Below are 19,079 nucleotides of genomic sequence, written 5' to 3'. Positions count from 1 at the left end.
AACTGCACCAAGAGTGTTTACAAAGTGCCTAGCACTAGTAGCAGCACATCTCAGAAGACAACACATCCATGTCTTCCCATATCTAGACGACTTGCTCTTGAAAGCCAAGTTATTCAATTAGTGTGCCTAACACAAATGTTAGACAATTCAAACATTGCACAACTTGGGGTTTAGAATCAACTACACCAAGTCGCATCTCCAGCCCTCTGATGTACATCAATATCTAGGGGCTACCATAAACACTTCTACAGCTCTAGCTTATCCCAGTCCAGCCAGGATATAGAGCATTCAAGCCTTAGTCACAAGGTTTCAAGACCAACACTCTCTCCCAGCCAGAGTGTTCATGCAACTCATAGGCATGATGGCATCTTGCATTTTTATTGTACCATATGCAAGACTGCAAATGCGTCCATTACAAGTATGTCTAGCACATCAGTGGAACCAGGCTCAAGGACAACTTACAGACCTGGAGTAGGTGGACAGCTGCACACATCGCCCTCTGCAGAGGTGGAATACCAAAAACTTGTCCAGAGGGCGGCCGTTCCTCAAACCTGTACCACAGATAGTACTTACAACAGACGCATCTCTGACAGGATGGGTAGCCCATCTCCTACATCATACAATTCAGGGAGATGGACCACTCAACAAAAAATGCTCCACATCAATCACCTATAGCTGCTAGCAATATTCATAGCACTCAAATCCTTCCAAGTACATGTACAAAACAAAGCTGTCCTCATCCGGTCGGACAACATGACAGCCATGTACTGCATACAAAAACAAGGAGGCACACATTCTCTGCAATTGTCCCAGCTTGCACAGTACATTTGGAGATGGGCCATTCCACAAAAAATATATCTATTAGCCGACACCTACCAGGAGTTCACAATCAGATTGCAGATATGTTAAGTTGACTGACATGACAGATTCACGAATGGGAGCTACGTCCGCAAGTTCTTCTATCATTCTTTCACAAGTGGGGTCATCTAGACATAGATCTGTTCGCCACACACGAAAACGCAAAATGCCCAACCTTCGCCGCCAGGTTTCCACACCTGTTGTCCAAAGATAATGCGATATGAATCAACTGGTCAGGCAGATTTGCGTACGCTTTTCCACCACTCCCACTAATACCACTAGTAGTGTGCAAGCTACGACAACAGTCTTTCACACTGATCTTAGTAGCTCCCACATGGGCATGCCAACCATGGTTCACAACGCTGTTCGAACTATCTCTAGTCCCACACCAAAGACTGTTTCTGACCCCAGCCATGCTAACGCAGAACCATGGAGACATCAGACATCCAGATCCAAGTCAACTGAATCTGGATATCTGGCTCCTGAAGTCTTAGAGTTTGGCTACCTTAACCTGCCACCAGACTGTATGAATATCATTAAGGAAGCCAGGAGACCTACTACTAGAGCTTGCTATGCTACAAAATGGAGAAAATTTGTCATTTACTGCACCAACAATCAAATGGATCCCCTGGATGCTGTCATCCAGAATATCATCTGCTATCTTCTAAACTTACAAAAATGTAATCTAGCATATTCATCTATATGTCTACATCTTGCAGCAATTGCTGAGTACTTACAAAATAGACAACATCTGTCATTATTTAGAGTGCCTGCAATTAAAGCATTTATGAAAGGATTGAAAATAATCATTCCTCATATGTCACCACCCTCTCCAGTGTGGAACCTAAACATTGTTCTTACCAGGCTCATGGGACCCCCTTTTGAACCTTTACACAAAAGTGAACTGCAATTCCTCGCATGGAAAACAGCTTTCTTTGTTGCTATTACCTCTTAGGAGAGTGAGTGAGATTCAAGCTTTCACTATACAAGAACCATTTTTACAATTACACCGTAACAAAGTGGTCCTAAGAATGTAAATGTAAATGTATAGGCATTTATATAGCGCACTATTTACCCGTAGGGTCCCAAGGCGCTTCGACCGCTGCGAAACCCTTCCTGGCTTCCCTGAGAGATGGTCCCTTAATGGGTATCTCCAGGGTGAGACCAGGCATCCCCGGCGGTCTGGTGGGGCCGTTAGTGAAGATGAGGCAAGCTAATGCCCAGAGTTGCCGAGTGTGAACGCTGATCAGAGTGGGCACCGAGGCGAGAGAATTATCGAGTCCGCTGACCCTGGTCCAGAAACCTGCCGCGCCGGGATTCGAACCCTGGTCCCGGGCCGTCCTCTGCTCTCGGGTCTGCCGCCTCTAACCAGTGAGCCACACTACTTCAAATCCCAAATTCCTTCCTAAAGCCATTACTCCATTTCATCTAAACCAATCAGTACGGTTGCCAGTGTTTTTTCAAAACCCAGACTCTGTAGCAGAAAGAGCTCTATACACCCTAGACGTGAAAAGAGCCCTTTCTATTACATTGACAGGACCAAATCGTTTCGCGAAAAAAAACAATTGTTTGTAGCTTTCTCTCCACCACATAAGGGCAACCCCATCTCTAAAGCTGGAATTGCAAGGTGGATTGTAAAATGCATACAAATATGCTATCAAAAAGCAAAACGTACATTAACAATTCCACCTAGAGTGCACTCAACGTACAAACTAGGAGCCTCTATGGCTTTCTTAGGGAACATTCCCCTAGAAGACATCTGCAAGGCAGCAACATGGTCTACAAGACATACCTTTACTAAACACTATTGTGTTGATGTGCAAGCCAAGCAGCAAGCTGATGTAGGCCAAGCTGTCCTCAAAGTTCTTTTTTAAAAATACTGCAACTCATACAGGTGACCCCCGCTAAGGGAGACACTGCTGTATAATCGATGCTCAGTGTGAGATCTGCAGCTCATATGCCTCAAACGGAAAATGCTACTTACCAGAATGCATCTGTTCTTGGCATGTAGAGCTGCAGATTCTCAAACGCCCACTGCCTCCCCGGGACCTGTATCTGTTCCAGTTCTATCTTACTTAGATATACTTTCTATCTTACTCAGATATACTTTTTTTTTTCTACTAACTCCATCATTTTCCCATCATGGCGAAAAACAATCTAAGGATTGAGTCGATGCCCATGCGCACTGTCGTCCTAGGGAGGAGTCACCTATCTCGTGACTACAAAGACTTCTTCCAAGACGACAAAAACATGCAATCATCTGAGCCCAACACCAGGTGGTGATCTAATGCTCAGTGTGATAATCTGCAGCTCTATATGCCAAGAACAGATGCATACTGGTAAGTAGCATTTTCCTTTTCTTTTCTAATAATAATTCTTGTGGTTTGTATTTCAGGGATGTGAATGAAAAAAACACAGTTAAAGGGTAAGTACTTTGCTTTGTTTTGTTTACTTTTCCATTTGTCTAATACTTCAACATTTAACTAATCTCCCTTTTCTGCCTGTTTATAGATTCAGAAAGTTTAATATATTGGGAACCAACACAAAAGTAATGAATATGGAAGAATCAACCAATGGAAGCTTAGCAGCAGAGTTCAGGCATTTGGTAAGGAACATACTTTGTTTAAATGGCATACATTTTGACTAGAAAGCTAAAATTACAAGCATCTGCAATGCAATAGGTCTTGCAGTTGCACAAGTTTAAGCTATTAGTATTGTTAATGACAATGCCTTTTATTTATGTTTTTTAAACGAAAACAAAAATAAAAGGCATTGCTATTTTCAACGCGAATAGCTCAAACTAGCGTAAATGCGAGACCTATTGCATTGCAAATGCTTTTTTAAGGTCTGCAGTCGCTACCATAATGTCATTGGATGGGGCCCAGGGGGTTGTTAGCAAGGGAGGAGTGGTAACCCTATCCAGTGTTGTGGTCAGCTTGGATAGTGACTGTGCTACAGAAAGCAGAGCCTGTGCAGTAGCGTCCTGTGTTGGATGTCCCTGCAGAGAAGGGGTCTGGTGCCCTTGGGCAGGTGCCCCACAGGCGGGTGCGTCGGGCAACGAATCACAAGCAGTGAATTGTATGCATATGACACAGGCACTGAAAGCAGTGGGTGCGTTGGGTAGCGAATCACAAGCAGTAAATTGTAAGCATATGAGACCGGTACCGAAAGCAAGCCGGTGCGTTGGCCAGAGAAGCACAAACAGTGAACTGTATGTATATGAGACAGGCACCGAAAGCAGGCGGGTGTGTTGAACACAGAGTTACAAGCAGTGAAATGTGTACACATTTGGGAAAGGCACTGAAAGCTGGCGGGTGCGTAGGGCACAGAGTAACAAGCAATGAATGAACCGTGTGCACATTTTGGAAAGGAACTGTAAGCGTTGATCCTGGAGATACAAGCAGTGAACTGTGTATGTATATGAGACAGCCACTAAAAGCAGGTGGTGCCTGGAGCACGGACTTACAAGCAGTAAACTGTGTACACATTTGGGACAGGCAATGTAAGCAGGCGGGGGCGCCGGACTCAGAACAGCAGCCTAGTCACAGGCATGGCGCGTAAGCATAGTCTGTGGTGCCACCCGGCAAATGATTCCACAGTCAAGGCAGAGAGGCGGCAGAGTGCCGCGGACTGTGGTGAGGCAGGATGTGGAGCTCAGGGGTAAAGAGGCGGTCGGGGCATTTGGAACACACAAGTGTAAACGGAGCTATAGGGCAAAGAGACGGACAAAGGCATTTAGAACACAAGTGTAAAGGGAGCTATGGGGTAAAGAGGCAGACTGGGGTATTTGGAACACACAAGTGTAAAGGGAGCTATGGGGTCAAGAGTCGGATGGAGGTATTTGGAACACACAAGTGTAACGGGAGTTATGGGGTAAAGAGGCGGACAGGCGTATTTGGAACGCACAAGTGTAAAGGGAAGTATGGGGTAAAGAGGTTGACAAGGGTATTTGGAACACCAGTGTAAGCTCAACGGACTTGACATTCAAGAACTGACATGAGGTGGGTGTAGTGCATTTCAGCAAACCATTGCAATGATGTGTTTTAACTGTGCTCAGATTCTGACCCCAAAAAAAGCAGCACAAAGTTTCACTTTTTATTCAGGTTAAAAATGTAAACAAATAATCCTAACAGTTTACCCGGTGTTACTCGATCTGCACAGAATGGGAATACAAACACAATTTGGCAACGTCCTTTGTACACATAGTGCTTATACTGAGAAGGCTTGCATGGCGAAGTGACCAAAGTCATTTTTACAACAAAACTGTTTACTCTATCAAGATGTGCCACACCCAAAGATGTGATCCACAAGACCAAACAATGCTGGTTTTATGACCTGACATGAGCTGGGATGGAAAGTGTCACTTTTGGACAGTCTGAGCGGACACCCAACACACCTGGCTCTGAGCAGCGGGGCTTCCAAGCGCTTACAGCTCAATATGAGCCCCCAGACCCTGCCAGCAGGAGGCCGGCACCCTGCAGAAACATCAGCGGTCCGATCTCCCTCGCCTGGAGGTGCTAACCAGGGAAGACGGGACTGCGCTCCTGGGAAGGACTCCAGTTCTACAGAAAGCTGTCACCGCACCATGAGCTGCTGGATGCACAGAGCGACACCCCAATCCTACACACATGTAAACTCCAGTGATGGCCGCACCAAGCCCGACAGAGTGCGCCATCTCCAAATCTGACCCAAGGACAGTGGAGCTCACAAGGCCGTGAGTCCCTGGCCTAGAATTGAAGCTTTACCTGTCTGCTCCTCCCCTAGAACACAGTGGTGTTTAGGGTTAGCCCACGGGCCACCCACACATGCCCTGAAAGAGCTGCCCCTCCCACGGTGCCAGCTCGAACACTCGACTGAGAACAGAGGAGCCGAATTTCATGAAATCTGTGTTCCATTTTGAAACAAGCGCTCGTCATTGCGGAAAGGAAACATGACCCGTCACTACACGCATGCAGTGAAAGAGCTGCCCCTCCCCGGTGCCAGCTGGAACACTAACCAGAGAACAACAGAAGAGCCGGAGTTCATGAAATTGGCGAAAGGAAACATGACCAGTCATTACACGCCACCTTGAGATAAGAAATAGCTTCATGACAGCCGGGAAGCTAACAACCCAGTCCTTTTCAATGGAAAGCCAGCGTTTGGCATAAACGCTGACGCAACCCAATGAAAATGATGGGTGGGGCTTCAAGTCCCCCTTCTGAAATCTCCTGATCACATTAGCTCTTGCTCATGCGCGCTGCAACGCTAGGCGAGACCTAATACATCGGATTGGTACCCTTCTTACAGGACACAAGAAGATATTATTTTGAAGAAACTCTTCACCCTAAACAGGGTACTTGGTATATGTCTCCAGTGAGCATACACCAGCACGGATTACAAATATGTTACAGGGATACAGCCGAGACACGTTAAACTGTTTGGTTTCATAAAGTTCCCGACCATGCATGTTGTTTTTGTAGCAGGAACGAACGTGCACCAATAGAGCATTTCAGTAACCTAGCTTCAGACTGGAAACACAAGAGACTAGTGGAAGATTATAAATGTAAAAGAAAAAGTTGACACTTATACATACCTTAAAAAATAATTAAAAGAGGAGTTCGATATTACAGAGGACTGTTTCTGTCTTTTTAGGACCTATTTCCTGGCAGGCTGTTTTAAGGATTAAGAGTCATTTACATATTTGATCTTGCTGACTAACGTCCCTGAGACCTTTTGTGAGAAATACCGTACAACCTTTGGCATTTCAGAAAAAAGGACATGCTCTTCAAGAGTGCCTCAGATGTGGTCCCATTCCATTACTAACCTCATGGATCTAGAGCTGAACCATCCCTGTTAAACTCTCGACTCTCCATACACAATAAGTTTTTGTGTCTTTAGCATTCTCATGGAAATTTTCTTGCTCCTTTGAGACAGTGCTGTTTATTCCCCCAAACTTTAAAAGTGATTTTCCCCTACCTGTGACTGCCTCAATTTGACTTGTTTGTGGGCTTTGTAATTTAAAATCTGCCTTTTTACCTACCTGCGACTGCCTCAATTTTACCTGTTGGTATAAATGAAATAAAGAAATGGAATGATAAAGAGATTTATAAAGCGATCTTAACCCGAGAGAATCAATGCAATGCATCAAAGAAATCTGGAACCCTATCAGAGAGAAACCGCCCCAATGAGACAAGGCAAGATGTAACAGAAACCGCAAAAACTAAAAAGAGTGAAAGAAATACAAATTGACTAAGAGATCTAGGAGAATAAGTCCTACACCAGCACTGATTACAAATATATGTTACAGGGATACATCAAAAGCACTTTAAACTGCTTTAAAAGCCACATTTTTAAATGTCGCAAAAAACAACCAAAGTATCATTCTCAGCAATGTAACTTGGCAGGGTATTCCTTAACTTGGCAGTTGCCACAGAGTATGAGCGTGCGCTCCATCTTGTCTTTGAAATTTAGGAACTTTAACTTTCTTTTTGGAGGCTGATCTGGAGTGTCTGGTCGGCCTTTACAAATGAAAGTTAGACCTGATGGCCAATTATCCTTTGCCATGAAGAGCTAGGTTTACTATACTAAGTGACTTAAAGGTCGCGCGCTTCCTAATTGGTAGCCAGTGCAAGGTTCGAAGGCCTTCCTTCAGCTGCATTTTACACCATCTGGATCTTGGATCTTGTTCAGAGAGTAACTGTTGATATTAAGGTACATAGCATTGCAGTAATCTAACTGCGAAGTGACCAACGTGCTTACCATTAATTTGTGAAGTACCTCAGGAATAAAAGGAGACATCTTCCTGAGGGTGCAGATAATGAAAAGGCAACTGCTAGTGGTGTGATGTGCTAGTAGAATTAAATTATGAGAGGTGGCACACATGATTCCGGCCACCAAAGCTCTGACCAGACATACTGCTGGGCTCCAGAGATCATAACTTGTCCGTAAGAAAGTGGCTCTGTATATACCAAACCAAAGTAAGGTGTAGTGTGCACAGAGTCCACAGTCTCTAGAGGTATGGCAGAGGCTAAAACTAGATATAGCCTTACTTTCCAAAGTGGTAGCTTGGTCGAGCAGTAAGGCAGTACCAGAGGACAGTGCAAATCATTTGTTGTACACACTTAGTCAGCAAAAGTTTTCATACACTCAAGAACTGAACTCTAGGCCAATTGTTTTGTTTTAGAACCAACTAGGTATCAAAATATACTTTCTCAGCATAGATTACTTCAATTAAATACTTTTCAAATAGGCATTAGTCTCTTTGAATACAATAGTTATAGTTTGTTGCAGTAGGCAACACAATTTCAAACACCATGAAACATTGAGCTCAGTGGGAATTTTCAGTTAAATACAATTAATCACCTGTGGTTTACTTTTCTATCCAAAGGACTGGATCCCGGATTCAGTCCTGGGACATGAACTGTAAACAGTTAAGTAAAAGCGTTTTGGTTAAAGTAGTGATTTTTAAGGAATATTATTGTAGTTTAAAAGTTGACACACAAACTTTTTCAGTTGAAATTACCAATGTTATCCTATGGAAGGAAATTCAAGTGGCAGGTAAAGTAGATTCACATTACTTTTGTAATCCAGTACTGGACTCCTTGTTTCAGCACTGGGACATCTATCTGAAACAGGTAAGCAATTACGTTTTGGTAGTTGGTACGATTTTTAAAGAATATTTGTAGTTTGCAAAAATCGACACTTAGAAGAAATTTCACAGAAAAACAGACAATGGCTTCCTATGGAAGAAAATTCAGGTTACTGGTAAGTACGGTTAAAATTACTTTTCAGGGTTTTTGCTGGACTAAAAGATGCAGCACTGAGGTCTCTCCTGATAACAGGTGAGTAAGTCGGAATTTGTTGTTCGGCTGATTTTAGGTGAATATGTTAAAGTTCCAAAACTCCCACTTAGAAGAAATTCTGAGTGAAACCAGTCAATATTAGCCTATGGAAGAAAAGTGAGTTATCGGCTTTTAGGTAAGTACTCGACTGGCAGAGTTAAGGTTCTGGGCATATACTCCGGGGTATCCCAGGGTCAGGTAGGTACAGTTGGTACACCCTCAGCGGCACACGGGCAGCCGGGTGCAGAGGTAGTTAGACCCGATGTTATCCAATGAGAGGCAGTGGTCCTTCGGATGCTCGCTGCTGGCTAGCAGGCCACGCGGCTGTGTGAGCTGGCCTCCTGGTCACTTGCTCAGGGCAAATGGGGGTTTAGAATAGGGCAAAGGTTGCACTGCCAGGGGCACTCGGGCGGCTGGGTGCAGGATGCTTTTGAGCCATCGGTCTCTCAATGTTAATCAATGGAGATGTTGGAAAGTGGAAAAAAGGCTGCAGGCTCGGGGACGGAGATTCTTCAGGGGCGACCAACACTTCGAGAGGTAAGTTGCCTTGGAGGATAGGTAGGCACCCAGGAGCTGGGCAAAAGAGGCCGTAGGGCACCAGGTGCAGGGGTGTCTTTTGACGTCGGGAAATCTTACCCTCAGCTGGTCGCAGTTGGAGGGGTCCCTGGTTGTGAGGCTGCAGGCATCGTCTGGTTCATCGAGGAGGGTCTTTGGGCACTGGACTTCGGGTCCCAGTCACAGGGGGGACGTCCTCGTGGTCTTGGGTCACTCAGGCACGGGCCGGGCTTGGGGGGTGCAGAGTGTGATGGAGTCACGGTTCCTGGCTAGCACCAGGGTTATTGCTGTTGGAGCAGAGCCACTACTCATGGGAGTCCCAGTCTTTCAGAATGTCAAGGCAGGCAGGTCCTCGGGTTTTCAAGGTTGCTACTCGCAGAAGTCGCCGGGATTTAGCAGGAGCAGGTTCAAGGATCGACAGGCCTGTAGGGCTGGGGCCAAGTAAGTTGGTGTCGTCCTTTTGTTAGCAGCTGCACGGCGGGTCTTCTTCTTCTTGATCTTCTTTCTTGTGTCATATCGGGATCTGAGGAAGGAAGGTCCAGGGTGCACCTAAATTCGAAATTTAGGGGCGTTACAGGTAGGGTGAGGGCAGGGACCAATAGGTCCCTGTCCGGGGGTGGGTACACCCCCTAACCTGCTCCTCTCCTCTGGGGACGGGGGCAGGAGCCTAGGTGTGAGTGGGTAGGGCTCCCCATCCTCAAGATGCCGGTAGCCCGGAGTCGTTCTTTACCTCGCCTCCTCCACCTGAGGGGTGGAGTTGGCACAGGCTGGAACACCCCCTTTCCTGACATAGGGTTTCCCACCAGTCTTCCCGCCAGAGTGGGGGTAAGAAGTGGTGGGGGCCAGATGCTGGGTACAGCAAATGGCCTGGAGAAGCTCACAAAGGCGACATGCCTTTAAAGCTTTCCCCTGCCCATCTTGGGGGAGGAGACCTAGCACCTCGCCCAGGATGTGCATTGTTGCAGGCCCAGGAGAGCGGGGGGCTCTCAACCCAGGGGTCCAGCAACATGTCTGCTGTGTGGCAGCCTCTTAGACAAGACGTGGATTGTAGGTTAGTTTTTAGGGGGCATCTCTAAGATGCCCTCTGTATTGCATTTTACACTGGCTTCAGTGTGGGTTTAATATGCTGAGAAGTTTGATATCAAACTTGTCAGTCTTCAGTGTAGCCATTATGATGCTGTGGAGTTCGAAATGACAACCTCCCAGCACCATATACTCTTAATGGCATCACTGCACTTAGAGTGTCCAGGAATGGCCCTGGGTACTGTGGAGGCACAGGGCTCATGCACCTGTGCCCACACCACTGGCATAGGGCACCCAGCTAGAGGGGTGACTGATGTAAGCCAGGGAAGTGAGGTTGTGGACATGGCACACAGGGATGTGTGCCATGTCAACTCTTTGTTTAGTTCTGCACCAGGACACTCAGCCTGCAAATGCAGTGTGTGTGTGTCAGGGGGCTGGGCCCCTAAGGGTGGCACAATAAGTGCTGCAACCCTTAATGGTCTTCTCTGGTCACAATGCCCTGGTACCCATGGAACAATTTACCAGGGGTTGACATGTGGCCAAAGATGCCAAATGGGTTTTAGCTTCAATACAGTTTTAGGGAAGTGTAACGGCCGGATTCTCGGACCAGATAGGATCAGCTCCTCAGAGCACCTCCAACCCAGCCGGAACGTAATCACCTCCCTCCTCAGGACGTATTTACAATAGGTATGTATATGTCTTGTACCAAAGGATGGGGAATTAGCAATATACATGCATAGGTTTTCTACAATATCCCACTTATACTGGTTAGTCTCACGGCAACTTAGGCCCAGACTAGTCTACACTAGGGCAGTTCTGATTAGTTACCATTACACACTGACCACAGTCAGTGCTGGCTCGGCAAATCGCAATCCTGCGTGCCTACACACTAGTTTCCTCCCTAGTGTTCTCTCCCTCACAGCCCGATCCACAATCCGGCGGACCTATACACTAGTTTCCCCCCTAGTGTTCTCTCACTTACAGCCCGATCCGCAATCCGGCGGACCTATACACCAGTTTCCCACCTGGTGTTCTCATTAACGCCGCTTACCAACGACGATCACTTTCCTATGGGTACCTTTGGAAGGAATCTCTCATTGGCTACTCTGGATATGATACTACAATATTAGGAATTACCACAATTTACCAAATTAGAGGATGTGCAATCTATTCTTCACATCGAGGGGTCCCTCTCTCCCTCATTGCTCGGTCACCTCTTACCTGACCGGGAATTACATCCGTTCATGAAAAACAATGCCTGACTAGAAGAGCAGGTTACCCTGATTGAACAAAAATACGAGGCACATGTTGGTTCACTAAGAACTGGGGTATTTTATTACAACGATAATAAAAACACAATACCACGCTATAACATATATCCTGCAAAGAAAAGTGAAAGGTTATAATGTGCACACTATAGAATATGGGCAGAAGTCACCTTATTGACGCGAAGTCGGGGTTCAGCAGTCATCTAGGTTCCCTTCTCGTCCGTGCCTTGGCTCGTCTTAGAGTCGCACCTCAGCAGTCACGAGTACACGTCTGCACCGCTATGCTCTGTCTTCTCTGCTTCCCTCCAAGTCACTGGAACCTTCCTTTTATTAGCTGCTGTCTCTCTCTCTCTGACCGTTCTGCACTACTCCTCTCTCCTCTCCAATCTTTCTAAGAGAGTATCAGCTTCATGATCTTTCTCGGACTTCAAAATGGCGACTGTCTGCCTGGAAATAATTAATGGCATTGATGCTAACGGCTAGCTGCCGCCTACAGACGGACTGATTCACTGCCTCATGCCTTCGCTAATATGGAAGCTTGTCCTTTCATGGAAAGTTACGGCCAGTAACCTGCCGCCCACCAAATTCTTGTACCTCCCCGTACCAAGGACACGCTCTCAGTCGGCCGATCTGATGTTGTGTCTTCGGAGTGGAGAAATATACAGTCTTTCGATAAGGGCCAGCCTGAGCCGGTTCTCTCCAAGCGAACAACACTTCGAAACTAAAACATTACACTTGACCTAGAAGCATCTCAAGCTGCCGGGGCAGAAAGCAAGATGGAGTCTCTCCCGTTTGAGGCCTACAAGGCCCGAAATAAGCATAACTCCATAGAAGGTATACTAACACTCTTGCAAAAGGACGGATTATCACTAATACTAATGAATCTATCCCCTAATATAAGTTTATAAGCCCTGATCTAAGGAAAAGGGTACGAAAGTGCATTACTGTACCTTATGAATAGGCCCGGTCTATAGTTCTAATCCTTGCACTAGAATGTTAATAGACTAGAGTCACTTCCAATGATCTTCCCTCAAAGGAGGGCCGAAAAAGTCGGTCAGAACAGGAAGGAACATAGGCCCTGGGCACCTGATTGGCAGGAGCCAAGGGCACACTTAGTCAACGCACATCAGCAATTCAGCAAAAAGTGGAGTCATACCATGCAAGAAAGATGGCACTTTCTCACATTGCCAGCATTTAACTTAAGGAAATTATTCTTCATCCAGCAGCTCATTCCACTCATGCAATGTTAAATTTCTCTGCTGTGTCAGATAGAGTATTTGTGAAAGACACAATAATTTGTGTGTCGTCGGCATATGACAATACCTGGAAACCTAAAGATCTCGCCAGGATCGCCAAAGGCGAAACATACAGATTAAAACGTGTGGGACTAAGCGTTGAGCCCTGTGGCACTCCACATGGGAGACTAAAAGCTTTGGCCTTAAACTGACTGCAGCTTACAATCTGAGGCCTCCCAACCAGAAAAGAATAAAGCACTTCCAACGCCTTGGCACCCACCCCTACTTGGTGAAGCCGTTTGACCATGTATGTGGGAGCGGTAGTATCAAATGCTGCCGACAAGTCCAATAGGACAAGGACGGCAGTCCCACCCTAGTCAACCTGCATTCTCATAGTGTCAATGGCTGTAATGAGAGTTGACTCCATACTGTGGCCACTTCTGAAACCATTTTGAGAAGGGTCCAGAAGATCGTGGTCAGTATTGAACTTAACTAACTCTTTGTTCAGATGTTTCTCAAGTATTTCAGCAGGTGTCGGAATGAAGGTGGATTGGCCGGTGTAAGAAAGTGCCCTCTTTTTGCATGCTTACCCCCACTTTTTGCCAAACTATTGATGTACTTTGACTGAGGGTGCCCTGGGTTCCAGCCAACCAGGTACCCTTGGCCTATGTTCTTTCCCAAAGCTGCATTGAAACAAAACCCAATTGACACTCTTTGGCCACATGTCAGTCTCTTGTAAATGGCACCATAGGTACCAAGGGCTTTGTGGCCAGGGAAGGCCTTTAAGGGCTGCAGCACGTATTGTGCCACCCTTAGAGGCCCTGGACCTTTGCACACACTGCCATTGCACGCTGCATATTTTGGTGCAGAACAAAGTGAAGGGTCGACATGGCACACATTCCTGTGTGCCATGTCTACAACCCACTGCCCTGGCATAGGTCAGCCACCCCTCTAGCTGAGTGCACTATACCAGTGGTGAGGGTACAGGTACAGGTGCATGAGCCATGTACCCCTATAGTGTCTAAGCCAAGTCTTAGTACAAACAAAGGATATCCCAACTGGTATGATTCATAGGCAATTATTAAGGATATGCATGCAACATTATCCACAAGGAAAACAAGGAGACTCTATTTAGTTATAGTATGTGCTCTTGGCATCATTTATATAAGCAATTTGAGGTAAAATTGGGAAGAAAACAAATAAATAATACAGTTGTAACAGCACTGTAATACATAAATGAAAATAATGGTTTAACCCAAGTGACACATGGGGCTCGTGGTTTGTGAGTGAAAACCAAGGTAGCAGCTCAAGTGACAGTGTGAACAGCGTGGGCGGCGCAAGGTGACTAGGGTAGAAATATATACAGTGAATAGTTGTCACAGTATGTGTGAGAAGGTGGCCTGATATGCAGTGCTCACTATTCTAGTGAACACTATGTATCAGTCCAGCAACCCTTATTGATGATTGGTTGTAAGTCAACCTTATAGACCAGCTATCCTAGTAGCATGGATACGAGCAGTCTAAGGCTAAAGACTCGAGAGGGCGTGTTAAGCCAGCTGTTTACCACACGTATACCCCTTGAACACCAAGTGAAAGGACACCACACAAGTGTTATGAAAATAAACAGTTATTTATTAAAGATCACAACAGCCCTGTACTCTTTATGAGGACAGGGTACTAAGCACAAACCAAAACTCTTACAAAAATACTTAAGTTAGCACAGTATATACAAATGCCCGAGGGGCACGGAAAACCATATACTCTGAAAGTGGAATGCGAAATTACTAGCAGGTAAGTACAGTACTAATAGCTTTTGGAATCGCTAGGACTTGACTAGGGAATCGTTAGATTACTTCTAGGAGGCCTAGGGGGACTCGGGTGCAGTGTGTGCACTCTCACGCGAGATGCGGACAAAAGTCTATGGTAGCTAGAAATTAGAAAGTTAGTGTTCTCGGGCGAACCCGACCTGGTAGGGAGAAAACGAAAGTAGATTCTGACCCTTGGATAGTGAGGCTATGCTGGGGCACCGAAATGCCGAAGTTACCTAGCCCAGGGGCTGCAGCTGCATAGGTCTGAAAAGACGTCGGGAATCCTCGTAGACGGACCAGGAGCTGGAAGAAAAGATGCTGGCCGGTGACCAGTGAAGAAAGTTCAGTTGGATCCAAGCCTGGATCTCGAAGATAGATGACACCTGAAAGCAGAGGGGACCAAGTTCGAGACTACTAGCCAGTAGTCAGTGGGCACCAGGAGGGCACCGGATGGTAGCCACCTCGACAAGATGAGTGGGTGACGCTGGAGCTCGAAGATCTCACGGACCAGGAGGCGTTGTCGGCGACCAGGATGGAGGATCGAGCTGTCCCACGAAGATAGAAGCTGTCGGCGTCGCTGGACCCAGGATTGGGCAACAAAGCCTTGGCAAATTCAAGCCCACGCGGTGGACTCAAAATGGCGTCTGGAGTGGACCAGGAGGGTCCGGGGTGCCTCTCTTCAAGAAGGAAGCAAGGGCCAGTCTGGAGCAACCAGACCAGCAGTCGTGAAGTCGTCTGGCGTCGTTCAGAAGGCCACAAGCCAGCCGGCTAGTAGCCAAACAACGCGGTGCACAGCAAACAGCAGAAGGGCCCCACGCAGATCGTGGAGATGCAGGGAGGCTGACCTTGGGTGCTGGAGCTGCGCAGGGTCGGGGCTTCTCGGACCCCAAAGCACTCACCAGTGGAGGACACGGTGGGCTTGCAGTAAAGATGTCGTGCAGTCTTGGCGATCGTCGGTCCCTCGAGGTCTCGTCGCACTCACGGTTCTCAGCTTGGCTGTAGAGGTGAGTAGAGGTCAGAGGTGCCAGGGAAGCCGGGTCTCGTCGAGCTGGGTCGTCGGATTCGTGAAGAAGGACTTGCAGCAGACCGCAGTGTTCTTTAGGATGGTGCCCGCTTGATGCAGGGTGACTACTCCTTAGCCACAAGGGAGAATCTTGAAGAAGAAATCGTGAAGTCCTTTCGAAGAAAGTGGTATCTTGATTCCAAAGATGATCTAATTTGAACAGGGGGCCCGCTCCTATCTTTATACTAAAAAAGGGGGCTGACCCGGTGACTAGGTCCTGCCTATGGGTGGGACCAGGAGGGGGGTGGTTACACCCCTCTCCCCTGCCGGACTTCCCCAGGCCAGGGGCTGGTGTGCCCCTGGAACTGGTTCTGACTGGCCTATGCGTAGTGAGCACCGGGGTGCCACTCAGCAGTCACCTTCCTGAAAAGCCCTGCCTACCCAGGATACACAAAACCATGTCTGGGACGGTGCTAGCACCGCCCCGGACAGGAAACCCTTTGTCCAGGCCTCCCTCGCTGGAAGGACTCCCAGCAGCAGGAGGTCAGACTCGTGTCTGTGGTGGCAGCATCCATTTTGTGGAGCTGAGGCTTCAGTTAACTTTAACCGGGGTTCACAGTTACATACATGTCGTGTCCCTCTAGAAGGGTGGAATGCTAACCCCGTCGCCAGAATTGGCGAGGGGTTAGTATTCCAATTCGTATGACACCTTACTCGACATGTTTTGATAAAGCAATACCAAAGATAGCATTTAACCGCGAGGATTATAATGCACTTAAGAGTATATGGTATGCGATATCATGGAACAGCTATTAGGACTTGATTCCGCAAGCTGCAGACAGGCTCAGCTCATGCCAGAGCACCATCTCACACGATTCCAAGCACTCTGCCTTCAGGATTGTCAAGGCCTGCCATAGGAGTGACTGATAGGAATCTGTGTGTCCATTTTAGGGTTAGGTATAGGTATACTACACCTACAGCAAAGGGTGATTACACGACTTTGCCCCAGCTGTCATGCAGCCAGTTGTGTCAAATTTAGGAGGCCAGCCAGGGGTGGCATAATACATGCTGCAGCCCCTGGCAGCCCTGGGTACACCTATGCCCTGAGTTACAGGGTCTGATAAGGTGGCCCAGTACCAATTGGTAAATGCACCTAGGGTACATGTGGTAATTTAGAAAGAGAACAGCCAGGCTGTGGGTCTGATTGGCAGGCCCACAGCCAGAGAAAGTCGTAAACCAGTGAAACAAAAGCAAAAAATCTGGGTGATCATAGGATTGCAGACCCTACTCTCCTACATGACCCCCCCCCAAACTTTGGGACAATAAGCTAACCTTGACCAGGTGAGTCTTCTTGTTCTAAGTGGAAATATCTGGAGAGCCCATCGGCATTGCCATGATCAGTACCAGGTCTATGTTCCACTGTAAAGTCCATCCCCTGTAGGGAAATGGACCACCTAAGCAGTTTGGGGTTTTCACCCTTCATCTGCTTTAGCCACAAGAGGGGCTTATGGTCGGTCTGAATCTTGAAGTGAGTGCCAAACAAGTATGGCCTCAGCTTCTTCAGGGCCCAAACCACAGCAAAGGCCTCCCTCTCAATAGCTGACCAATTCTTCTCTCTGGGGGTCAGCCTTCTGCTTATAAAAGCAATGGGCTGATCCTGACCATCAAAATTCAGTTGAGAAAGAACAGCTCCCACACCCAACTCAGAAGCATCTGTTTGGACAATGAATGGTTTGGAGTAGTCTGGACTCTTAAGGATAGGTGCTGTGCACATGGCCTGCTTTAGGTCATCGAATGCTTTTTGACAGCCTGCTGTCCACTGAACCTTTTTTGGCATTTTCTTACTTGTCAGTTCATTTAATGGTGTCACAATGGAACCATAGTTCCTGACAAACTTTCTATAGTATCCAGTCAGGCCCAAGAAAGCTCGAACCTGAGTCTGGGTGGTTGGAGGAGCCCAGTCCCTGATTGACTGTATTTTGCTCTCCAGTGGCTGAACCTGGCCTCCACCTACAAGGTGGCCCAGGTATACAACCTGTGTCTGCCCTATCTGGCACTTGGTGGCCTTGATAGTGAGGCCTGCTGCTTGCAGAGCCTCTAACACTTTCCTCAGGTGGACCAGGTGATCCTCCCAGGTGGAGCTAAAGACAGCAATATCATCTAGATAAGCTGCACAGAAGTCATCCAGCCCAGTAAGGACTTGATTCACCAACCTTTGGAAGGTGGCAGGTGCATTTTTCAGACCAAAGGGCATTACCACAAATTGATAATGCCCACCAGGGGTTGAAAATGCTGTCTTGGGCTTGGCATCCTCAGCTAACCTGATTTGCCAATACCCAGCTGTTAAGTCAAATGTACTTAAGTAGTTGGCAGAAGCCAATCTATCTATAAGTTCATCTGCCCTTGGTATTGGATGGGCATCAGTCTTAGTGACTGCATTGAGACCCCTGTAGTCTACGCAAAACCTTATCTCTCTCTTACCATCTTGGGTGTGAGGTTTTGGCACTAGAACTACTGGACTAGCCCAAGGGCTATCTGAGGGTTCAATGACTCCCAACTCCAACATTTTCTGCACTTCAGTTTTTATGCAGTCTCTAACATGATCAGGCTGCCTGTAGATTTTACTCTTGACTGGCAGGCTGTCACCAGTGTCAACCTCATGGGTGCACCAATTGGTCTGACTGGGTGTCAGAGAGAACATATGTCTGAAAGACTGAAGAACCTGTTTACAGTCTTTCTGCTGATGTTCAGAGAGGCTGCCACAAAAGACAACACCATCTACTGACCCATCATCAGGATTCTGAGTGAGCAGGTCTGGGAGAGGGTCACTCTCTTCCTCCTGTCCCTCATCTATGGCCATGAGCAAGCTCATGTCCTTCCTGTCGACATATGCTTTGAGCCTGTTGACATGGAGTACCCTGTGGGGACTCCTGGGAGTTCCAAGGTCCACCAGGTAGGTGACCTCTCCCTTTTGCTCAAGAATTGTGTGGGGCCCAGACCATTTGTCTTTGAGTGCTGCTGGGGCCACTGGCTCCAACACCCACACCTTCTGTCCAGGCTGGTAAACAGTCAGGACAGCCTTTTGGTCATGCCAAGCTTTTTGAAGTTCTTGACTGGCCTTAAGGTTTTCAGATGCCTTCTCCATATACTCAGCCATCCTGGAGCGGAGACCAAGTACATAGTCCATTATGTTGGTTGCAGGCTTTTTGAGAGGTCTCTCCCATCCTTCCTTCACCAAACACAAGGGGCCGCTCACAGGATGCCCATACAAAAGTTCAAAGGGGCTGTAGCCAACCCCCTTTTGTGGGACCTCTCTGTAAGCAAACAGAAGGCAGGGCATCAGGACATCCCATCTACGCCTGAGTGTTTCAGGTAGTCCATGAATCATCCCTTTTAGGGTCCTGTTGAACCTTTGACAAAGCCCATTGCATTGTGGATGATAGGGTGTAGTGAATTTGTAATTGACACCACACTCCTTCCACATAGCAGTTAAGTAGCTTGACATGAAG

The 19,079-nt window shown here is 47.1% G+C and overlaps 1 protein-coding gene across 4 annotated transcripts in view; it reads left to right on the top strand.

Moving 5' to 3' along the window:
* Positions 1-19,079, top strand: part of STAT1 (signal transducer and activator of transcription 1) — a 590,542-nt gene that overhangs the window by 214,551 nt on the left and 356,912 nt on the right. For all 4 annotated transcript variants that reach the window (XM_086955384.1, XM_086955383.1, XM_086955382.1 and 1 more), the window contains exons 12-13: positions 3,254-3,283; positions 3,370-3,463. In XM_086955384.1, coding sequence (XP_086811510.1) covers positions 3,254-3,283; positions 3,370-3,463 — 124 coding nt within the window. The remainder of the gene's footprint in view (positions 1-3,253; positions 3,284-3,369; positions 3,464-19,079) is intronic.

This window comes from Lissotriton vulgaris, chromosome 2_1 (assembly GCF_964263255.1).
Source record: "Lissotriton vulgaris chromosome 2_1, aLisVul1.2, whole genome shotgun sequence".
NCBI classification, from domain to species: domain Eukaryota; kingdom Metazoa; phylum Chordata; class Amphibia; order Caudata; family Salamandridae; genus Lissotriton; species Lissotriton vulgaris.
Note: the sequence above shows the minus strand (reverse complement) of the source record. Positions and strands in the feature narration are given on the sequence as shown.